We start from the raw sequence: 20,759 nt of genomic DNA, 5'->3' as shown, positions 1-20,759 counted from the left end.
AACACACACATACAGAAGCACACAAAACCATACACACACCGTTCATTAAGTCTGCCTCCCACTTCTCTATTACGAGGCTGGGGTTTGGGGACCCTTCTGTACCGAGCCCGGGCAAATCCCTCAACATGATCATTCATAAATCATTCTATTTATTTTGTGTGTACAGTTTGTGAAGGCCAGCAAAGCCTGCCACTTTCCGTCTATAGATTAATGAAGACTAATTAGCGGCAGTTGGAAAGAATTCCCCTGAAAATTAGGAGAGAGAGAGAGAGAGAGAGAGAGAGAAAGAGAGAGAGAGAGAAAGAGAAAGAGAGAGAGAGAGAAAGAGAGAGAGAGAGAGAGAGAGAGAGAGAGAGAGAGAGAGAGAGAGAGAGAGAGAGAGAGAGAGAAAGAGAGAGAGAGAGAAAGAGAAAGAGAGAGAGAGAGAAAGAGAGAGAGAGAGAGAGAGAGAGAGAGAGAGAGAGAGAGAGAGAGAGAGAGAAAGAGAGAGAGAGAGAAAGAGAGAGAGAGAGAGAGAGAGAGAGAGAGAGAGAGAGAGAGAGAGAAGAGAGAGAGAGAGAGAGAGAGAGAGAGAGAGAGAGAGAGAGAGAGAGAAAGAGAGAGAGAGAGAGAGAGAGAGAGAGAGAGAGAGAGAAAGAGAGAGAGAGAGAAAGAGAGAGAGAGAGAGAGAGAGAGAGAGAGAGAGAGAGAGAGAGAGAGAGAGAGAGAGAAAGAGAGAGAGAGAGAAAGAGAGAGAGAGAGAGAGAGAGAGAGAGAGAGAGAGAGAGAAAGAGAGAGAGAGAGAGAGAGAGAGAGAGAGAGAGAGAGAAAGAGAGAGAGAGAGAGAGAGAGAGAGAGAGAGAGAGAGAGAGAGAGAGAAAGAGAGAGAGAGAGAGAGAGAGAGAGAAAGAGAGAGAGAGAGAGAGAGAGAGAGAGAGAGAGAGAGAGAGAGAGAGAGAGAGAGAGAGAGAGAGAGAGAGAGAGAGAGAGAGAGAGAGAGAGCATCTAAGCCATGACAACAAAACAACACAGTTATTGCCCCAAGAGTATCATTTGCACCTTCGCCTTTTCATGTAATTACGCGTTGCTGAATCCCTTAAGCCAAGGGATTAAGGGATTCCATTGTCTTCACGCAATAAAGCCTATTGAAGAACCTTTGTTGCTGGCTAATTGTTATCGGAAACCTCTGCGGACCTCATTCGACGCTTACAATACAAAGTTGCTTAAGGCGCGGCCCTCTGAATCTATCACGGCCGTGTGGGGTTTCAAATATCTATATAGATGGGTGTGTGGGTCTTACCTATTGTGTGTGTGTGTGTGTGTGTGTATGTGTTCACCTAGTTGTGTTTTGCGGAGCTTGAGCTTTGCTCTTTCGGCCACCCTCTCAACTGTCAATCAACTGTGTGTGTGTGATCCTTACTGTTATTTTTATTTGTTCAGCTCCACTATGTAGTTATTTACTATGGTGTAACTGGTGGTACCAGTTGGCATCTCGAGTCTTATCACTTGATGTTCATGTTTTTTTCTGAGGGGTGAAGTCTAGGTATGTTGATACTAGGACATCCTCAACTTGTCTCAATTAGCTGTCATTTTTGTAAAGTACTTTTCGGTTGTGTCCACTAATTTTGATCTTCATGCAAATACCCGTTAGTGGGGGATTCTATTTTTTTGTCCAGTCAATATTCTCTGTGATTGCAATCACCAAGGGTTATGAATTTTGTTCTTTTTTCCTGATAATCATTACTGCTGCTTCTGCATGACCTCCGGGCAATTTCTGTTGTTCTCATTATACTTAAACCTTGGGGTTTCTGCAGTGTTTCCAGGTGGGTGCAGTATGTCTGCTGTCATTGTCTTCTTGTGGTATGTTTGTATTATATTTATGAAGTTTTGTGGGTTGGACGCTTCTGCTTCAAAGTCCCATCCTAAATCCTTATCCTGACCCCTTCCCAGTGCTATATAGTCGTAATGACTTGGCTCTTTCCCCTGATAGTTCTTTCCTTCAACGTTCAGTAGCATCTGCGTAATCCGCACACTGCTTCCCATTCAACCTGAGTTTCTCCTTCTACTCCATCCCTGTAACCCCTCTTCCACTCCATCCCTGTTACCCCTTCCCTCTCCATCTCTGTTATTACCTTCCCACCATTCCTCTTGCCTCTCTCAGTCCATCCTGTTCTTTCTCTCTTTTCTAATGGCTTGGAAATATTGCATCCCCCGATGCGTGAGTCTTGTTGGTAATTGCAATAATGTGCAGATGAATTCCATGTATTCCTTCAATGTATTCCTTTGATTTATTCGTGATAGCATCAGGTATTGCATCCTCCCTAAGTCCTCCTGTGTGTTAATTCTTCTCATTATCGAATGATTTGCAAATATGAAACTGAAGGAGTCTAAGGCCTTGTTAGGCCGGTGACATACTTAAAACAGAAGAGTAACACGAGTGTGTAGTTAAGCAGCTCTATTTACCACACTGGCTGTTTTCCATATCTCTGGCAGTTCACCATTTTTATTAGCGATGAGGTGAAGATTGCATCAACAGGTATGAATAGATCTTGAGTTATCTCCTTCAGGTGTTGATGTAACTAGCTCTTCCAGTAGACTTCTTAAAGCTTCTTGTGTTGGACTTCTAGCTTCCTTAGTCTGCCCTCTGGTGGTGGGCTACACTGCCTGATCCCGGAAGACTTCGATGTTGTCGTAAACATAGAAAAGCAGCAGTTACACAGTGTATCTTCACTAAAAGCCTTTTCGACCATCATTGTCTTGTTACGAAAGTAGTACTTAATTCTCTCGTCTTCCAAGACCTCCGCATCTATTACTTTCAGCTCAGGGATAAAAGTTTTCACCGTCGCAAGTCTCTCTCTCTCTCAATCTAACCCGATTCACATTTTCCTCCGGACATCTCCACCACCACCCTTAACTCCCTCGCCATCTTCTCCGACCGGCTGAAATGTCCTAATTTCCCTTATATACAATGTTGACATTATTTATTTCCGTCTATACTCCTCGTCCCTCTGTTTGCCCTCTCCTGACCCCTCACTCTCGCGGTCCTTCCCCCCAGTGTTGACCTCTCACACTCTGTGTTACTCTGCTTGCCTGCCTGCCCCTCTTGCCCTGAGAATGGTTCACGACAGAGCCTCAGTGTTTTCTCGTTTATAATGTCTTGGTATAGCGTTGATTGGTTGGTTCCAGCCTTGTTGTGATGCTTAGTGTTTCAGCCTTTGGAAGGGGTCAGGATTATGGGATGGGACGGTGGGGAAAAGGAATGGTCAAGCCAAAATAATGAGATATATATCTATGAGAATTTCATCTGGAACAGCGCGGTGACTTGAACCTCCTAAACACACGGGTAATGTGTGTGTGTGTAAACACTTCATTTGGCATCGGTTCGATGCTTCGAGACTCCTATAGCGGGATTCAGGTGAATATCCTCGGTTAAGTTACTTATACTTACGTTACTTATACCGTATCGTGGTGGTGGGCTTTCACGCCCTTTCACCACTACGTTCGAGTGGTGTTCGGACTTCTATCACTCCGAACGGTGCTCGGAGTCATCAGTGTTAACGGAACGAGTGAGCGCGGTGCTCAGAGACCAAATTCACGAAGCAGTAACGCAAGAACTTACGGACATGTACACCTTTCCTCAATCTTCGACGGCTTTGGTTACACTTATCAAATATTTTACAAGCATGACAACTTCCCAATCAACTGTTGTGATTTTTTAAACAGCCTCCTGGTGCGTCGGAGCAAATTAACTGTTCAATAATTATAAACAAAGCCGCCGAAGATTGAGAAAAGATGTACAGGTCCGTAAGTGCTTACGTAAATACTTCGTGAATCTGGCCGCAGATTGATTTTTTTAGTTCATAAAAAATGAATCACAGCGGATGATTTCCAAAACTTTGCGTTTTAAGCGGGTCGCGTTCCGTTCAACACGGGGTCGCGTTCCGTTCAACACGGGGTCGCGTTCCGTTCAACACGGGGTCGCGTTCCGTTCAACACGGGGTCGCGTTCCGTTCAACACGGGGTCGCGTTCCGTTCAACACGACAGGCTCTATGACAAGAAAAATCTACACCGATTTACTGTCCTTTCAAAATGGCAAAACAATATTTCAGTGACAAAAAAAAATAACAAAAATCCGCAATGTACGTGAGAAGAGAATTGCTTCCCCGTGAGGCACTGCTGTCAGTCTTATTAACGGTCAGACCAAATGGCCTCGAACAAGGCAATTACCGGTGCAAATAGGCGTCAGGGCGGTGATTGGTCTATTGTTAACGAGGAGGCTTACCGTCTCTGCTTGAGGTCCTTTCTGAAGGGTGCTGATGGAATGGTAGATGATTCGGGTGTACTGGTGGTAGATGATTTGGGTGTTCTGGTGGTAGATGATAGGGTGTATTGTAGTAGATGATTAGGGTGTACTGGTGGTAGATGATTAGGGTGTGCTGTAGATGATTAGGGTGTACTGGTGGTAGATGATTAGGGTGTACTATAGTAGATAATTAGGGTGTACTGTAGATGATTAGTATGTACTTGGGTAGATGATGGACTGTTGGTAATTGATGAGGGGTGGGGGGAGTGTTGATGGTAGAAGCAGCTATTGATGCAACAGTAATAGAGGTAGAGATTAGTTTCCTGAGATCGTTGGGTTAATGGAAGCCAATTAGAGAATTCACTCATATGGCATCTACCAGAAACTGAAGGTCGATTGGTTGCCCATGAGAGAGCAACCATGCGAGAACGCTCCCCAACCACTAAGAACAAACACACGAGAACCCGCTTCTACTAACCACCAACCAGCCTCATTCTATGACCGTCCAAGGTGCTTGTAACAAGCTGTATCCTCTGGCCAAACAGCCTTTGCTGTAACAAGAGTCAACCGCTGAAAGATCTGTAAATTGCACCTAGAGCTTGCAGGCGATGAGTCACAATAACGTGGTTGAAGTATGTTGAGCAGACCACACACTAGAAGGTGAAGGGACGACGACGTTTCGGTCCGTCCTGGGCCCTTCTCAAGTCGATTGTGGGATGGTCCAGGACGGACCGAAACGTCGTCGTCCCTTCACCTTCTAGTGTGTGGTCTGGTCAACCTAGAGCTTATACCTACTTACCAGTGCGTATGGCTATAGAGCCCAGGACAGAGTGCTCTATCTTCATGACTCTGTGGTATGGCAGGCGACCTCGGCCAACTTTTTCTTCCAGTAGCGGTGAATGACACATGTCTTGTGTGATCAGTCAGTGCACCTGTTTACGAGTCTGTCGCTTAAAAGCACTGTTTGTTTCACAAGAAGCGTGCGATTTAAGTGTGTGTTTGTGTGTGCGCGGGCGTGAGTGTGTGTGTGTGCGTGTGTGTGTTTGTGTGTGGTTAACAAATGTTTAAAGTCGTGTTAAGAGCTCTGTCGAACATGACATATAATTCACTGCAGTTGTTTCATCACCGTAAGTGACAAGTACCGTGATCTGCAGCTCAGTCGAGACGTCCACGTAAAGCCCCTCCAAAGTGTACCGTGCCTGCTACTGTGTCACAGTGTACCGTGCAACAGTGATCGTATACAATTAGAAGTTCCCCTGGAGTTGAAAAAAAAACTTTTCCTCCCTAAAGGAACCGTATATCAGTCACGTCGAAGCCAAACTATCTGATTAGTGTGAATGACAGCCCCTCTGTGTGTGCTCCTTTGACTTAAATTAAAGTGTACAGCTCTCTTTTCCATGACCCAAGTGCAACGACGTCATGTCAGCAGTGATTAGCGATGTGAATCGCAGTCGATTACCTGGGACTGTATGATCGAGTCGGTGAATGGGCCTTCTCCTGGAGTCACTGCTCCAGGTAGATAAGGCTTGTAAGGAGAGTCACTGTGCCAGATTGATGGGGTATGTAAGTTGAGTCACTGTGCCAGGTTGATGAGGTATGTAAGGAGAGTCACTGTTCCTGGTAGGCGAGATATACAAGTCGATATTCCCATGATCGTCCATGAATGTTATCTGCTGCCTCGCAGTTTCCAGGACTATGGAGCCGAGTATAATCCCACTGGATCGAGATTATATCTTTTTTTTGCTCACTCACAAGTGGACTCTTGTATTTGCTGAATTCAGCGCCAGCACGTGGATGTTGTTCCTTCACTTCAGTTCCAGCAGTTGAAGTCAAAGTGATGACTCTTCCACCTGTGGCACGTGACTGGGGCAAAGCCAAGAATGGCATCCACAAAGAAACACTGACATACATTAGTCTACACGCTGGGACCCAAGAGCCAAAGTTCAACCCCCACGTAAGCACAACTAGCTGAGTACCTAACACAGACATAGACATAGGAGATATGGTAATAACGTACACGATATTAAAGGTAATTAAATTGGAAATAAAGAAGCAATTCTCAAACAATGAGAATCAGTATAGGAGCAGAGGACGCAGGTGAAAGCTGGAAAGACAGGTGAGGTCTGAGAGGCGTCAGGAGAGAAAGTTATAAATCGGCGTACCTTACCTTGCGATGATTTCGGGTCTCGACGTCGCCGCGGCCCGGTCCTCGACCAGGCCTTCTAAGTACACACGCAACAAAGAATCCAAGACGAACGATGAACAGTACAAAAAAAATATCTGGTTCTCAGAGCTCAGAATTCCCATTTTAAGCTCTCGCCAGAGACACTGAGACGAACATTAATAACGAACCTTACCACATTACAAACCTTGTCTCGGGGAAACAAGCGACCATTTACACACAGAAATCACAATAGCGTGAAGCATTAAATGAACAAATCCACAAGGGCCGTGACGAGGGTTCGAACCTCGTCACGGCCCTTGTGGATTCATTCAAGCAACCATTTATTTTTGCAGAAGCTCCGCGGCGTGTTTTGCAAAACTGAACACGATCTGGAAAAGTTTGTTTAAGCTCTCGATAACGAGTATATACCACAACTAAGATATCCTGGACCATGGGTGCTACCACCATGGGTACTCTCACCATGGGTACTACCACCATGGGTACTACCACCATGGGTACTGCCACCATGGGTACATAACCCTAAAGGCACCACCATGGGGGGGGGATGGAACAGTAGAGATGAAGATAGGTGTTTGCGTCAGAGGAGACTATAAGCCATAATTTGTTTGCGTATATTTAAAGAGACCGTTGTAGATGTTTGCGTCAAAGGTTAAGGTCAGGGTAGTGGTATTTTGCGTCAGAGGTGGAGACTAAGGCAGGTGTTTGTTTGCGTCAGAGGTGGAGACTAAGGCAGGTGTTTGTTTGCGTCAGAGGTGGAGACTAAGGCAGGTGTTTGTTTGCGTCAGAGGTGGAAGCAGCGTTCAAGGAGGGACGCATCGCCAGCCTGATCGGCGTGGAGGGCGGCCACGCCATACAGAACTCCCTCGGCGTCCTGAGGGCCCTGAGGGACCTGGGAGTGCGCTACCTGACCCTCACCCACACATGCAGCACCCCCTGGTGAGTACCCACCCCTGCAGCACACACCCTTGGTGAGTACCCACCCCTGCAGCACACACCCTTGGTGAGTACCCACACCTGCAGCACACACCCCTGGTGAGTACCCACACCTGCAGCACACCCCCTGGTGAGTCCCCACACCTGCAGCACACACCCCTGGTGAGTACCCACACCTGCAGCACACCCCCTGGTGAGTCCCCACACCTGCAGCACCCCCTGGTGAGCACCCACACCTGCAGCACCCTCCCCTGGTGAGTATCCACACCTGCAGCACACACCCATGGTGAGTACCCACACCTGCAGCACCCTCCCCTGGTGAGTATCCACACCTGCAGCACACCCCCTGGTGAGTACCTACACCTCTATAGTAAATGAATTATATCTCTAACACACGAATGATATTTCTAGTACACGAATAATACTTCTAATGCACAAATGTTTTCCCCAATACTCGAATTATCTCTCCAATACACGATTTTTTTCTAAGGAATGATGAACATTCAACAGGACAGAATAAACCCCTTAACATTATGAAGGTCAGAGTTGATTAGAGTTGATCAGAGTTGATCAGAGTTGATCAGAGTTGATCAAGTTGATCAAGTTGCAGTGTTAGTTACTAAGTGAGGCTGACTTCCTCTTCCTTCCCTCCCTTTAGGGCTGAGTGCGCCAGGGCCAAGGAGACGGACCTAGAGGACCCTGACTCCCCGAGGGGCCTCACTCACTTCGGCAAGGTAGGTCAAGGGAAGAGCCGTGATGAGGATTCGAACCGATGCGCTGGGTGATGCCCGCTCTAAGTCGCCTACGCGCCCGACATGGCCAGGTCATCTTGAGCGCACAGGTTATGAATCCTTAACACGGCTAAATATGATATTTCGTGGAAAATTCATCTTGTTAGGCAACTATTCGGCTTGTTAGGCATACATATATATATATATATGAGCTGTTGTTGGGAAGTCGTTTGCTACTGAAAATATTTTGAGAAAATAGAATTGGATCTGGAATTGAGACAGGCAGAAAATAGGGACAAATGTGTGAATAAGAGAAACATTACCGAGGAGACCTTTCTTATGGGCCTCTCTACGTGTTCTGGGTTGGCAATCACCAGACGTGGTCAGCTGGTGAGCAGTGTGCAGCGTGAGCAGAGCAGTGTGCATAGTGAGCAGTCATTTTACCAGTCTGGTGCCTGGTACTAGACTTGAGAACAGAATGGGTCTCTTACAGCTTAAAATGGCATCAACTTGAGTTGCACAGAGCATGATTGATTTTTACTGGCATGTAGGACATACAAGGTACCCGAGGCTGATTCTGGGTGTAAGAGCCTAACAATGTTTTTTCTTCCAGGGTGCTTGAAGCCCATAAACGCCGGTTCAAGTCGCCGGTTCAAGTCGCCCCCATTGTCTCAAAATTATTTTTTCATCAATATATATATAGTCAGAAACCGAGTTATTATTTCACTGGTAGTCCATTTTCTTTGTCGCGGTCTTCCCTGAGGGGGAAGTTGTGAAGTTTGGAGGGAAGTTTCCGCAGATTGTGGAGCGGGTTTTTTTCTTGCACTGACGCATATTGTCTTATTTTATGGGGGTACCCGCTACCTAAAATGAGGTCCCTGGTATGGCTAGGGTGACCGAGGGGAAGGGGGGGGGACTGCTTCACTGTTTCACATCCATCATCACTGTATCCATCCTCACTACACAAATGATCGTTATCACTGTAATGGTCTTTACTGCACACTGTTTTTATTATTCTGTCTTTACTCCCTGGGTGCCGGCGAATACCCTATTTGCCACTAACTTTATCATCACTACCTTCACTCTCCTTCATCACTTTTCCTTCCCTTCACCACCTCCCCTACCCTTAACCACCTTCCTTACCCTTCACCACCTTCATAACCTCCACCACCTTCCCTACCCTCCACCACCTTCCCTACCCTCCGCCACCTTCCCTACCCTTCACCACCTTCCCTACCCTTCACCACCTTCCCTACCCTCCGCCACCTTCCCTACCCTCCACTGAGGAACGAAATCTGAAATAATGATTTAAAGAAGAATTAACACCGAGGAAGATTTCTGAATGCTTCAAATGAACACAGACCCAAAAAGAGAACAAACTGATCTGACTGATGGCTATTGAATTTGAACAATCGCAAATGCAAGGTAATAAGAGCCGGAAACGTTAGGCCAGAACACAGTAAATTAAAAGCAGCTCCCTCAGAAAATAAAAATCCTCGGGCTGTAGACAGTGACAAACATGAACGTACAAGTTTACGTTCCACAAGAGGAACGTAAACAAGGAACCATTCAAGGCATTGTTCACTAAATGAATGAGAACACCACCCAAAAAAAGAGGCTTTTGGAATACGATGGACAGGAAAAAAAAGAGCTCGAGGAAACTACATCACGCTAGAAAAGAGGTGAAGCAAATATAGCATGATGGAAGAGTGTGAGGTCCTCGGTGCAGTATTTACGAGGACTTGTGTGCTAGGGGAAAAGCGTGCAACAAGATGATAGTAATGAAAACTGGAGACCCGTTGGTCTTGCAAGAGAACTATGCAACAAACACTACAAATACACCCTGAACCTCAGCCACTGGAAGAGAAGCAGCAAAATGAGACATGACCACAACCTGCGAAATACTGATTATTCAAATAAATACAGAAAAACTACTTGTTTAAGTATACAAGGAGCGAAAATATGATGAAATGGGTGTTGAGGCAGACCTTATATATATATAAAATTCAAAATCAGACACAAGAGAATCCGCGGGTAAAAGGCACGAGAAATACAGCCGGATGAAGCCCCATCCCCCCAACGCCATATATATATATATATATATATATATATATATATATATATATATATATATATATATATATATATATATGTCGTACCTAATAGCCAGAACGCACTTCTCAGCCTACTATGCAAGGCCCAATTTGCCTAATAAGCCAAGTTTTCATGAATTAATTGTTTTTCCACTACCTAACCTAACCTAACCTAACATTTTCGGCTATTTAACGAAACCTAACCTATAAAGATAGGTTAGGTTAGGTTAGGTAGGGTTGGTTAGGTTCGGTCATATATCTACGTTAATTTTAACTCAAATAAAAAAAATTGACCTCATACACAATGAAATGGGTAGCTTTATCATTTCATAATATAAGAATTAGAGAAAATATATCAAATCAGGAAAACTTGGCTTATTAGGCAAATCGGGCATTGCATAGTAGGCTGAGAAGTGCGTTCTGGCTACTAGGTACGACATATATATATATATATATATATATATATATATATATATATATATATATATATATATATGAACATTTTGTACTGAACGGGGTCAAAATAGCTTGAGCTACCTCATCCCTTTGTGTGGTTATACCTCAATAAACTTATATATCAATTTCAATTTCAATTCCTCGCCAGCTTCTGTAACAGGGATTGGTGTCGTTAGTGAGCTCACCTGGTGGTGGACTGGTTCACAGCGAGGGAGAAGGCAGGTGGTCGGGTGTGTTCCCTCGGTGTAACAACATCCTGGAATAGGCACTATACTTTACAACCACCTTGGTTGTAGCCCCCTTTTCTTTAATTAAGGAGAGCGACCGAAGTGGGGTTTTTTTACACGGATTTACACCGTTGGGTTGAATAGAAGAAGTCCATTTACCGAGTATTATGCAGTATCAAGGTAAATAAATCCAATGATAGAATGATACAGAGGTCACTGGTTCGTGGCAATAGCTTCAAACTTCACTGGTTCGTGACCACAGCTACAGACCTCACTGGTTAAAGATGATGACTCCCAACATTACCGGTTCCCAAGCTTGCGCACCCAGTACTTTCCCTTTGGCGGGTCTGAACGCCACGCAAAATTTCAAATGGTCACTTGACTGTCTCGCTCTGTCTTGAGAGCTCAGCGACAGTCTGTTTGGCGAGGGTTCGTTAGATTTTGGCATTTGTTGTGTCGTCAGCGAGGGGGGTAAAAATCTTTCCAAAAAGATGGGACCCGGAATGGATTGCTGTTTGACGTTAAAGTTGTTGAATGAGTCTGTGTGTGCGCGCGCGCGTGTGTACTCTCCTAGATGAGTCCAAACTGTGTGTGTATTTACTATTTGTATAACAAGGTATGGGCTCCATGCTGGGGCCGCATACTCCAGGATTGGTCTTACATATGTGGTATACAAGGTTCTGAATGAATCCTTACACAGGTTTCTGAAAAATTTTCTGATGTTAGCCAGCCTCGCATAGGCCGCTGATGTTATGCTTTTGATGTGGACTTCAGGAGACAGGTTTGGCATGAAATCAACTCCTAGATCTTTCTCTCTGTCCGTTTCGTGAACGACTTCATCTCCCATTTGGTATCCTGTGTCTGGACTCCTATTTCCTCCGCCTAGTTTCATTACCTAACTTGGGTTGTGTGTGTGTGCGTGTGTGCGTGTGTGCGTGCGTGTGTGTGCGTGTGCGTGCGTGTGTGTATGCGTGTGCGTGTGCGTGTGTTTGTGTGCGTGTGTGCGTTCGTGCGTGTGCGTGTGTGGGGGTGTGTGGTTTACAGGATAGAAGTTTGGACATTTATTGTATTTATTCGTAAAGTTCACGTCCTTATTCTGTACGTTGTTCACACTGTCCACAGATCAACATGAAAAAGAGTGTTAGTGGATAAAAGACGAAATGGAAGGTACAAAAAGAGAAAGAGAAAGAGAGAGAGAAAGAGAGAGAGAGAGAGAGAGAGAGAGAGAGAGAGAGAGAGAGAGAGAGAGAGAGAGAGAGAGAGAGAGAGAGAGAGAGAGAGAGAGAAATAACCATCACTTGATCAACCACAAACCACACCCTGCAGCAGGGATGGCCGGAAAGCAGCTTCACGTGCCTTTCTCTCTCCATTTCCTCTATAATTCCATTAACTAGATATCGACCTGGCGACCGAAGGAGGGGCGGGAGACTCATTGTAAGGACGGGGGGGCATGGGGATAGCATTCGGTCCTCTGCAGGCAGGTCTCGAACCCTGTGTGGTGCTGTTGTGTAGTGCTGGTGACCGTGTACCTCTAGATCTTACTGCGTATACTTAATGATCTTGCACGATCGTTAATACACGGTTCGTGTTTACGAACGAGTGGTAAACAGACGGAATATACTACACGAGAGGGTAGAGTGCGTGGCAAAGCCCTTTGACGAATAATTCTATTTAACAAGAGTACCAGACAAACAGGGAACCACAAGCGTAGCTCTTGCGTTCCTACGACAACAATTAGGCAGTTACGTTTATTGACTTAAGATATACGGTCATGCCAATTGGTATACGAATTAACATAATATCATGCAATCATGCGAATCATAGATCCCTATGACTGAAAATAATATTTTTGGATAATCATGGCATGCAAACGATATGCCTAGAAGTAAATGACATTTACACTCATTCTGAGTATACATTTATTTGAAGAAACATATGGCCCTGTATGACTAACCATCCTGCGAGATGGGGACTTTTAGTATCACTGCTGCCTTATTCACTCTTGTGTTGATGATATCCTCATAATGCACCCAGAGTCTGCCAGTGCAGACTACTTATCACATGCCATTGTATGACTAACCATCCTGTGTGATGGGGATTTTAGCATCACGTAGATAGTTTTGTGACACATTGTACTCCTCTTCATATAGTCTAGGGCAGCTGCTCAAATGCAGATGTACCTAAATGTGTTAATAATAAACAAATGCAATTGCTTCATCGTTCATATTGCTACACCATTATTCTTATTGGTAATGGGTGTGCGTGATACTTATAATGTGCAGGAGTACAGATTAAACTCAGATGTTATAAACAGGACAATTGCACTAATAAAATGTATTCTCAATATAATTAGGCTGTAACCGTTTGTACTCAAGCAGTTTAGGTTACGGGCTATTCATGCCTTTAACACCGCTTGGGTGGTTTAATCTTTATCAATCAATCAATCAAGCAGTTTCCAAACATGGAGAGTGTTGGTGTATTAGCAGCTTACAGTGGGTTACACAAAGCACAACATAATTTGTCTCAAGCAGTGCTAGATTTGATTGGTCTCGCTTGACTTTGAAACCGATGATCGTGTTAGCTTGTATAATCTCTTCTCACAATGGGAAGCGTAAATCTCTCACGTTGATTATTTTTGCCCATCTTGAGGACCAAACATCACCTGAAGGAATTTATATTAACATTACTTTAAATTTTTCAGGCTAGTGGTTGGGTGGCAAATTAGGAGCAGTACATTATCATAAAAACTGTAAAAAGGAAATATTCATATATCAAATTAATGCCAATATCTCACCCATTTGGTGTTTTTCCAGGTTTTAAATCTCTCTTTCAGCCAATAGAGTAGATCGTTTGCGTTTTCACAGTTGATGAATATTCCGTTGTATTTGTGTTACTCACAGGTTCAAATGTTTTCATTATTGACTTTGAAAACTATCACGCGACAGTTGGTGGGGTATAAAAGTCTGCGGACTCCGTTTGCCACATTTGACTAACTCGGCTCTAGTTATGAAGCTACTGGATGGAACTAACCGATATATTTCAATAACAAATACAATAGTTCCGTATAAATTGAACAAAAGAAAAGCTAGAATTTAATAAATTAATGATTTACATTTGATAAACGTCAGTCATTCAGTTATGAAGTGAATAATCTCAACACGGCGCCTCGGTCATCAAAAGGAGTTAAATAGTGTGTAGGGAAGATTTGTGTGTCTCTTGAGAGAATTCAAGACGACCTCTGTCTCTATCTTTCCATCCTTGTCTGTCTCTTTGCACCCCCTCTATGGCTTTGTGTTAAATTCTCATTCTCTCTCAAATATCTCGTTTTGTATAGGTAGCTTTGTTTCCTGTTTATAATTATCTTGAAAGCTGTCAACATCTTTTTTATCTCATCGTAGATGTAAAGTTTTCTCACCCCGGATTTTTTAGTTCAATATTTTATCACGAGTCTCTCATTGTTATCTTGTTATTCCTGGATATTGTTATCTTGTTATTCCTGGATATTGTTATCTTGTTACTCCTGGATATTGTTATCTTACTATTTCCAGTTTCCGTCTCATGTTTCATTACATTCACTTTTTTATACTTATACCGTTTCACGCAATCAGAATTTCACTGTTTCCACAAAAGAGCTCAAATTGAAAACCCTGCTCTTTACGTTTTTTTTACTTGAAAGCCATACTTTTTTTTTTAATATCTTGTACTTGGTTGACGACCCATTCGACACGATTCGACACGATGTCGAATCTCTGCACCACTCTTGACGCCTCTTATTGATTTTTCCATCTACTGTCTTCCCCCGTCAAGGGTTCTGGTCGTTTATTGCTGTGTTCATGTATGAAATTCCGTTTTACGGTTAGGTTGCGAGCGCCAGAATGAGTTTGGGCCCCTGTGATGTTTCTGACTCACGCAGCGCGCGCCAGAGGTTGTCTGGGGCCCAGTGGTGCTTCCAGCTCGTGTACTAACCACTAGAGTTTTTCTGGGGGCCCCTCCATGATGTTTCCTGTCTCATATTGTAAGCCCAGAGGATGTCAGGGGGCCCAGTGGTGCTTCCAGCTCGTGTACTAACCACTAGAGTTTTTCTGGGGGCCCCTCCATGATGTTTCCTGTCTCATATTGTAAGCCCAGAGGATGTCAGGGGGCCCAGTGGTGCTTCCAGCTCGTGTACTAACCACTAGAGTTTTTCCGGGGGCCCCTCCATGATGTTTCCTGTCTCATATTGTGAGCCCAGAGGTTGTCAGGGGCAACAGTGATACATAGGGCTCATGTAGCGAGTGATAGATATTGTCTTCTCCCCCACTTGTCTCATATTAAGAGCGCCAGAGGATCTCTGGGGCCTCGTATTGTTGCTGTGTTATTTATGTTGTAAGCTTCAGAGGCTATCTGGTCTCCCTTGATGTTGCTGTCTCGTGTTGTAAGCTTCAGAGTGAGTTCCCCAATGATATTTCAACCTGGTTTTGCTTTCCCGTTCTTGTTTAATTACTACATCATCTCTGGGGTAGGGGAACATTTTGCTCTATGTCTCTTTTCCTATATTTCTTCAGTAAAACTTGAAAATGTTCATGGAAAATGCTTATGCATTTTCTTAAGCGTATAAAAATGAATTATGAATAACAAATTATGATTGTGGCTTTGAGAGAGCCACAATCATAATTAGTGATTGTGGCTCTCCCACAATTTTTGATTGTGGGGAGAGAGAGAGAGAGAGAGAGAGAGAGATACAGAGAGACAGATACAGAGAGAAAGAGAGAGAAAGAGAGACAGAGACAGAGAGAGATACAGAGAGAGACAGAAACAAGAGAGAGAGAAACAGAGAGAGACAGAAACAGAGAGAGACAGAGAGAAAGAGAGAGAGAGAGAGGATAATGTTCTTCAGTCCTTGCTGCGTTCACAGTAACTGTGTGAATTTCGCTTTGTTGTTCCCCTGTGAAAGAGAAAAGCGAAGCGACAAGCGGCGGGGGAATTGGAATCTACGCACGTCGTCCCTATTTTGTTATTTAGTAATGTCAGCCGGGAGTTGCCACGTGAGGAGGGGGGCGATCATCAATTGGGATGTTGTGTGAATGTTGGAGGGTGGGTTAGTGACGTGAATGTTGGAGAAAGGGAGGCGTGATGTGAATGTTGGAGAGAGAGGGATGGTGTGTGGCGTGAATGTTGGAGAGGGAGTGTGGCGTGAATGTTGCAGATTACATGACATGAATGTTTACACGGTGAATGTAAAGCAGATATTGCCAAAACAGAGCATATATATATAAAAATTCGAACAAACGAACCCCAAAAAATTAAGAAAATTTACAATATAAAGATGTTACGAATGTAAATTTAATATTAAATGTAAAACACATGTTAAAACGGCACACGTAATGAGGCCTTTAATGCAATACATCCACTGGAAAACCCTTGAAAATAAACAATGTCCCTCCCACAGATGACTCGAGGCGGACTAATCTTAAGCAAATGAAAGAGATCAACTACAGATTTTAATCATATGCACAAGAAGCCCTCACTTATCAATAACCGTTTAAAATGCAAATATTGAGCATATTAAGCTCGAACAAACAGTTGAGAAGGGAGGGAAGCAAACACGGCCAGCGACCAAGCCAATGTCTGGTGCACAAACACGTGTGTGTGAAGCCAGTCAGGCAATTTGTAAACACCGCCAGTACAACTTAGATAACACAGTGTCAACACCACCAGCTGTGCCCGGGAATACTGACCGGCTCACACCCAAGACTGCCATGTGCCTGGGGGGGGGGGGATATTGACCCTCTCCCAAGGCTGCCGGGTGGCTGAGGGGGGGATATTGACCCTCTCTTCCACAAGGCTGGGAGATTACTGACCCTCTCTCTCACACAAGACTGGGGTGGCTGGGGGCAGGGAAATATTGACCCAGAGCCAAGAACTCATAAAGCCAATAAAGAGCCAGAGCTCAACCCCCGCAAACACAACTTGGTGAGTACAACTAGATGATTACAGCAATCCACTGTTCACACAAAAAAATGTTAAACCAATAAACTAAATTACATAAGAAATCCAAAAAATTCAGGCACGAAAACTGTGGCCGGAAAGCAATCTTAAACCTTTATCAAGGTAACAGCAAACCATCCCCAGCCTGGCCCCCAGTCCACTAACCACACTACACGTTGTTGTTCTTATTTAAGATTCAGCTACTTAGAACAAAAATTTCCAAGTAGCACGGGCTATGGTGAGCCCAGCCACACACACACTGCACGTAGGCACAAAGGTGTATATATATATCATTTGCCTCCCTCCTCTCCTCTCCTCTCCTTAGGCTCTGTGCTGCTCTGCTTGTATATTTCAAGGAATTTTTTTTTGTTCCCCCACCGTTAGGCTGGCTTGCAATGTACATATTGCAAGGTCTGAGATCCTGGGAAGGAAGGGTTGCTCTTGCATTATACCTTCCGTCTTGCATACATTGACTGCTAAATTTAAAAAAAAACTCGGAAAAAAAATCACGCGAAATTGTTGCAGATGGTGGGAAGGAGGTGGATGGGAATGTGGGAGGGGTGGAAATGAAAGGGAAGAGGGGGAGGGAGGGGGAGGGAGGTGGAAAGGAGATACGGTGAGGTGTAAGGTAAGGGGGAGGGGGAGAGGCGGTAATTTGATGAATTTGGAAAGGGGGATAATTCGAGGTAATGGAAGTGGGTAGAGGGAGAGAAATTTGATGTGTTGGAAGATGAGGTAATTTTAAATACAGTGACAGAGGTTGCAATTTGAGATGATGGGAGAGGAGGGAGGAAGGAAGGGGGAGGGAGGGGCATTTTGAGGTTTGGGGGAGGGGGGAGGGGATCAAAGGTGTGGAGCACGGAGGAATAAGAAAAGGTGGAAGAGGGAGAGACGTGAATTAGGATGGCTTACACAAGGCAGTAGAGTTTGAAATATGCAACAGCCTAAGGTTGAGACTTGTACATGTTTCAGCCTACAGCATTTCAGAAAATTGCTACACACTGGTGACCCTGACTGGTGACCCCCAGAGAGACTGGTGAGAGAGAGAGAGAGAGAGAGAGAGAGAGAGAGAGAGAGAGAGAGAGAGAGAGAGAGAGAGAGAGAGAGAGAGAGAGAGAGAAAAAAAAATTATGTGATCTGGATTGCAGAGTTATGTAGTTATAACCCGTCCTGTGTGTGTTATTTCTGCCGTCTATTACAAATAGACAAAGTACCCTGGTAATAGAAGGATGTTTCCTGAAGCAGATGTATACACGTGACTCTCGAGCAGATATATATACACGTGACCTTAAAGCAGATATATACAAGTGACCCCTCAAGCAGATATACACGTCACCTTCAAGCAGATATATACACGTAACCCCCTGAATCATATATACACACATGACCTCTAAACCAGATATACACACATGACCCCCCCTCAACCAGATATACACACACACGTAAGAAACACGACAAGCAAATTAAGCATATTGCAAATACAGATCAATATTAAATTGCCAACAAGGGAAATATGCAACACGAAACGTTCAGACGTCTATCATACTCACACACACACACACACCCACACACACCCACACACACCCACCCACACCCACCCACACACACACCCACCCACACACACACCCACACCCACACACCCACCCACACACCGCCACACACACCCACACACACACCCACACCCTCCTGAAGCTGCATTTTCCACCGCTCATGTCTCATTCATTTCAGCTTCAGCATTTCTTAAAGCTAAACAAAGGTTGTCTCGTTCACGGGTCCTGAACCATAGTGACCGCTCAGCCAAGCACGGAGTTTCACTTTGCAACTGGGAATACTAAATGCATTCTTCCCTATACAGCCTCTCAGAGAGAATAAATTGTTATCTTGTTAAAATGAGAATATTGTTATCTTGTATTCCAGGACCATTTACTCTAATAGACAAGTGTTCCAATTTCTTATACTTCGTATATTCGCAAACGAAAAAGCAAATACTCTCCTCTTATAATGCCATTGATATATTGTTTTGTAAAGATAATTGTTCCAAATATCTACAATCCTTATTTTCCTTACGTTGGGGAGAGAGAGTTCAGAAAGTAAATTGTAGTTAGAAAGTAAGTTGTAGAAAGTTGTAATAAGTTGGTAAGTTACGTCATGATCAAATTGACAAGCTTGCATATCAACTTTATCATTGCATTGTTCAAGTGAGATGCAATATATTGCAACGTAATCGTTATCGCGAATGCCACTTGCATGTTGATATCTACTGTCGCTATATTGCGTATATTACGATAGGTGAAATGCGTATATTGCATAATTATACGTGTATAATATGTGTGTGAGCATAATATTGCATATAGTGAATGTGTAGTAGTATGTATGCGTATAATGTATGCATATAATGTAGGTATATAATTTATGCTTATAATGTACGAGTATAATGTATGCATATAATATATCTGTATAAGATATGCTTATAATGTACGTGTATAATATATGCATATAATGTATGCGTATAATGTATACATATAATGTATGCTTATATGATGCGGCCTTTTAGAAGCTCGCAAAACTGCAGCTTGAAAAATCCTCAGAAGCCATCGGACGGGAATTTGTAAAGACAAAAATGTGAATTTACAAGTTCAAGTCCAAGCATTATTAGTTCCTTTAGTTCGCGAATTCTTGGTCGAGGCGAGACGAAGACATCTTCGAAGTGTTGATTAAAAGTCGGGCCTAGGTGTCTGCAGGTCAAGGATCTCAGGGCAAGATATAAGCTTCCCGTTGCCACGGCAACCACACTATGGGATGGCCTTCGTGTGGGGGGGGGTGGAGTGTGGGGGGGAAGGAAGCTCTTGTTGCAAAGACCAGCCTTGACTTAGTGTCAGGGGGGGGGAGGGGGAGGAGGGGAGGAAATATGGCTTTTCGTAATTTTGTTTTCAATTTCAGAGTTTGTGTGTGTTCGTGCGTGTGCATGCCAGGTTTGTGTTTATATACGTATATATAGCATTTCCTCTTTCTTCTGCCCCAGTTTCTTATATATATATCTCCTCTTTTTTACACTAATACATTGTATATATTATATATGTTATATATATATTTTTTTTAGTTTTTTTCAAATTTTCACCTTTGATTGTGAATATTTTGAATAACTTCACTCAAAGGCAACGCTCTCTCTCTCTGAATATCTCGTTATCTCCCCTCTCTCTCTCCCCCCCAGACGGTGGTGAGGGAGATGAGGAACCTACTGGACTTTCCCTCTCACCCCTCCCCTCTCACTTTTCTCCCCTTTCTCTCTCCCAGACGGTGGTGAGGGAGATGAACCGGTTGGGGCTGCTGGTGGACCTGTCCCATGTCTCACAAGCCACCATGAAGGAGGCGCTGGAGGTGTCCAGAGCGCCTGTCATCTTCAGTCACTCCTCCGTCTACGCCATCTGCAAGAACCCCAGAAACGTCCCGGACGACATCCTGAGGAAGGTGGTGAGTGGCAGAGATTAGAGATGAGTGGGTGAGAAGGGGGGGCCAGGCAGCCCAAGTTACACGAACGGTGATGTGTTGAAAGTGGTGGTGAGTGAGGGGGGGGTGGCTAGGGAGAGAACAGGGAGAGAATAGGGAAAGAATATTTAGAGAACAGGGAGAGAATATGTGGGGAAGGCTTGAAAAATATCTCGGGAAGTATCGCTGACGACTTATTGGGTAGGGTGGTGAGAGAGGGAGAGAGAGAGAGAGAGACAGACAGATAGACACACCAAAAAGTAAACAAAGGTTGCAATACCCAGACATAGAACCTCAACTTGTGGCGCCTCAAACACCGGCGTTCCGCAGGGGTGTGCAACCCGTCTCGGGGCTGCAACATAGCGAGATATTGCACCAGATTTTACCCGCGCTGGCGT

The 20,759-nt window shown here is 44.3% G+C and overlaps 1 protein-coding gene across 1 annotated transcript in view; it reads left to right on the top strand.

The window, feature by feature from the left end:
• LOC123756619 (dipeptidase 1) overlaps positions 1 to 20,759 on the top strand; it is a 140,780-nt gene that overhangs the window by 83,979 nt on the left and 36,042 nt on the right. Inside the window, exons 5-7 of the mRNA XM_069331430.1 lie at positions 7,254 to 7,404; positions 8,060 to 8,135; positions 20,170 to 20,346. Of these exons, the coding sequence (XP_069187531.1) occupies positions 7,254 to 7,404; positions 8,060 to 8,135; positions 20,170 to 20,346 (404 nt within the window). The remainder of the gene's footprint in view (positions 1 to 7,253; positions 7,405 to 8,059; positions 8,136 to 20,169; positions 20,347 to 20,759) is intronic.

The sequence above is a fragment of the Procambarus clarkii genome, chromosome 26, assembly GCF_040958095.1.
Source record: "Procambarus clarkii isolate CNS0578487 chromosome 26, FALCON_Pclarkii_2.0, whole genome shotgun sequence".
Taxonomy (NCBI): domain Eukaryota; kingdom Metazoa; phylum Arthropoda; class Malacostraca; order Decapoda; family Cambaridae; genus Procambarus; species Procambarus clarkii.
The sequence above is the reverse complement of the archived record's forward strand: the minus strand, read 5'-3'. Positions and strand labels throughout refer to the sequence as shown.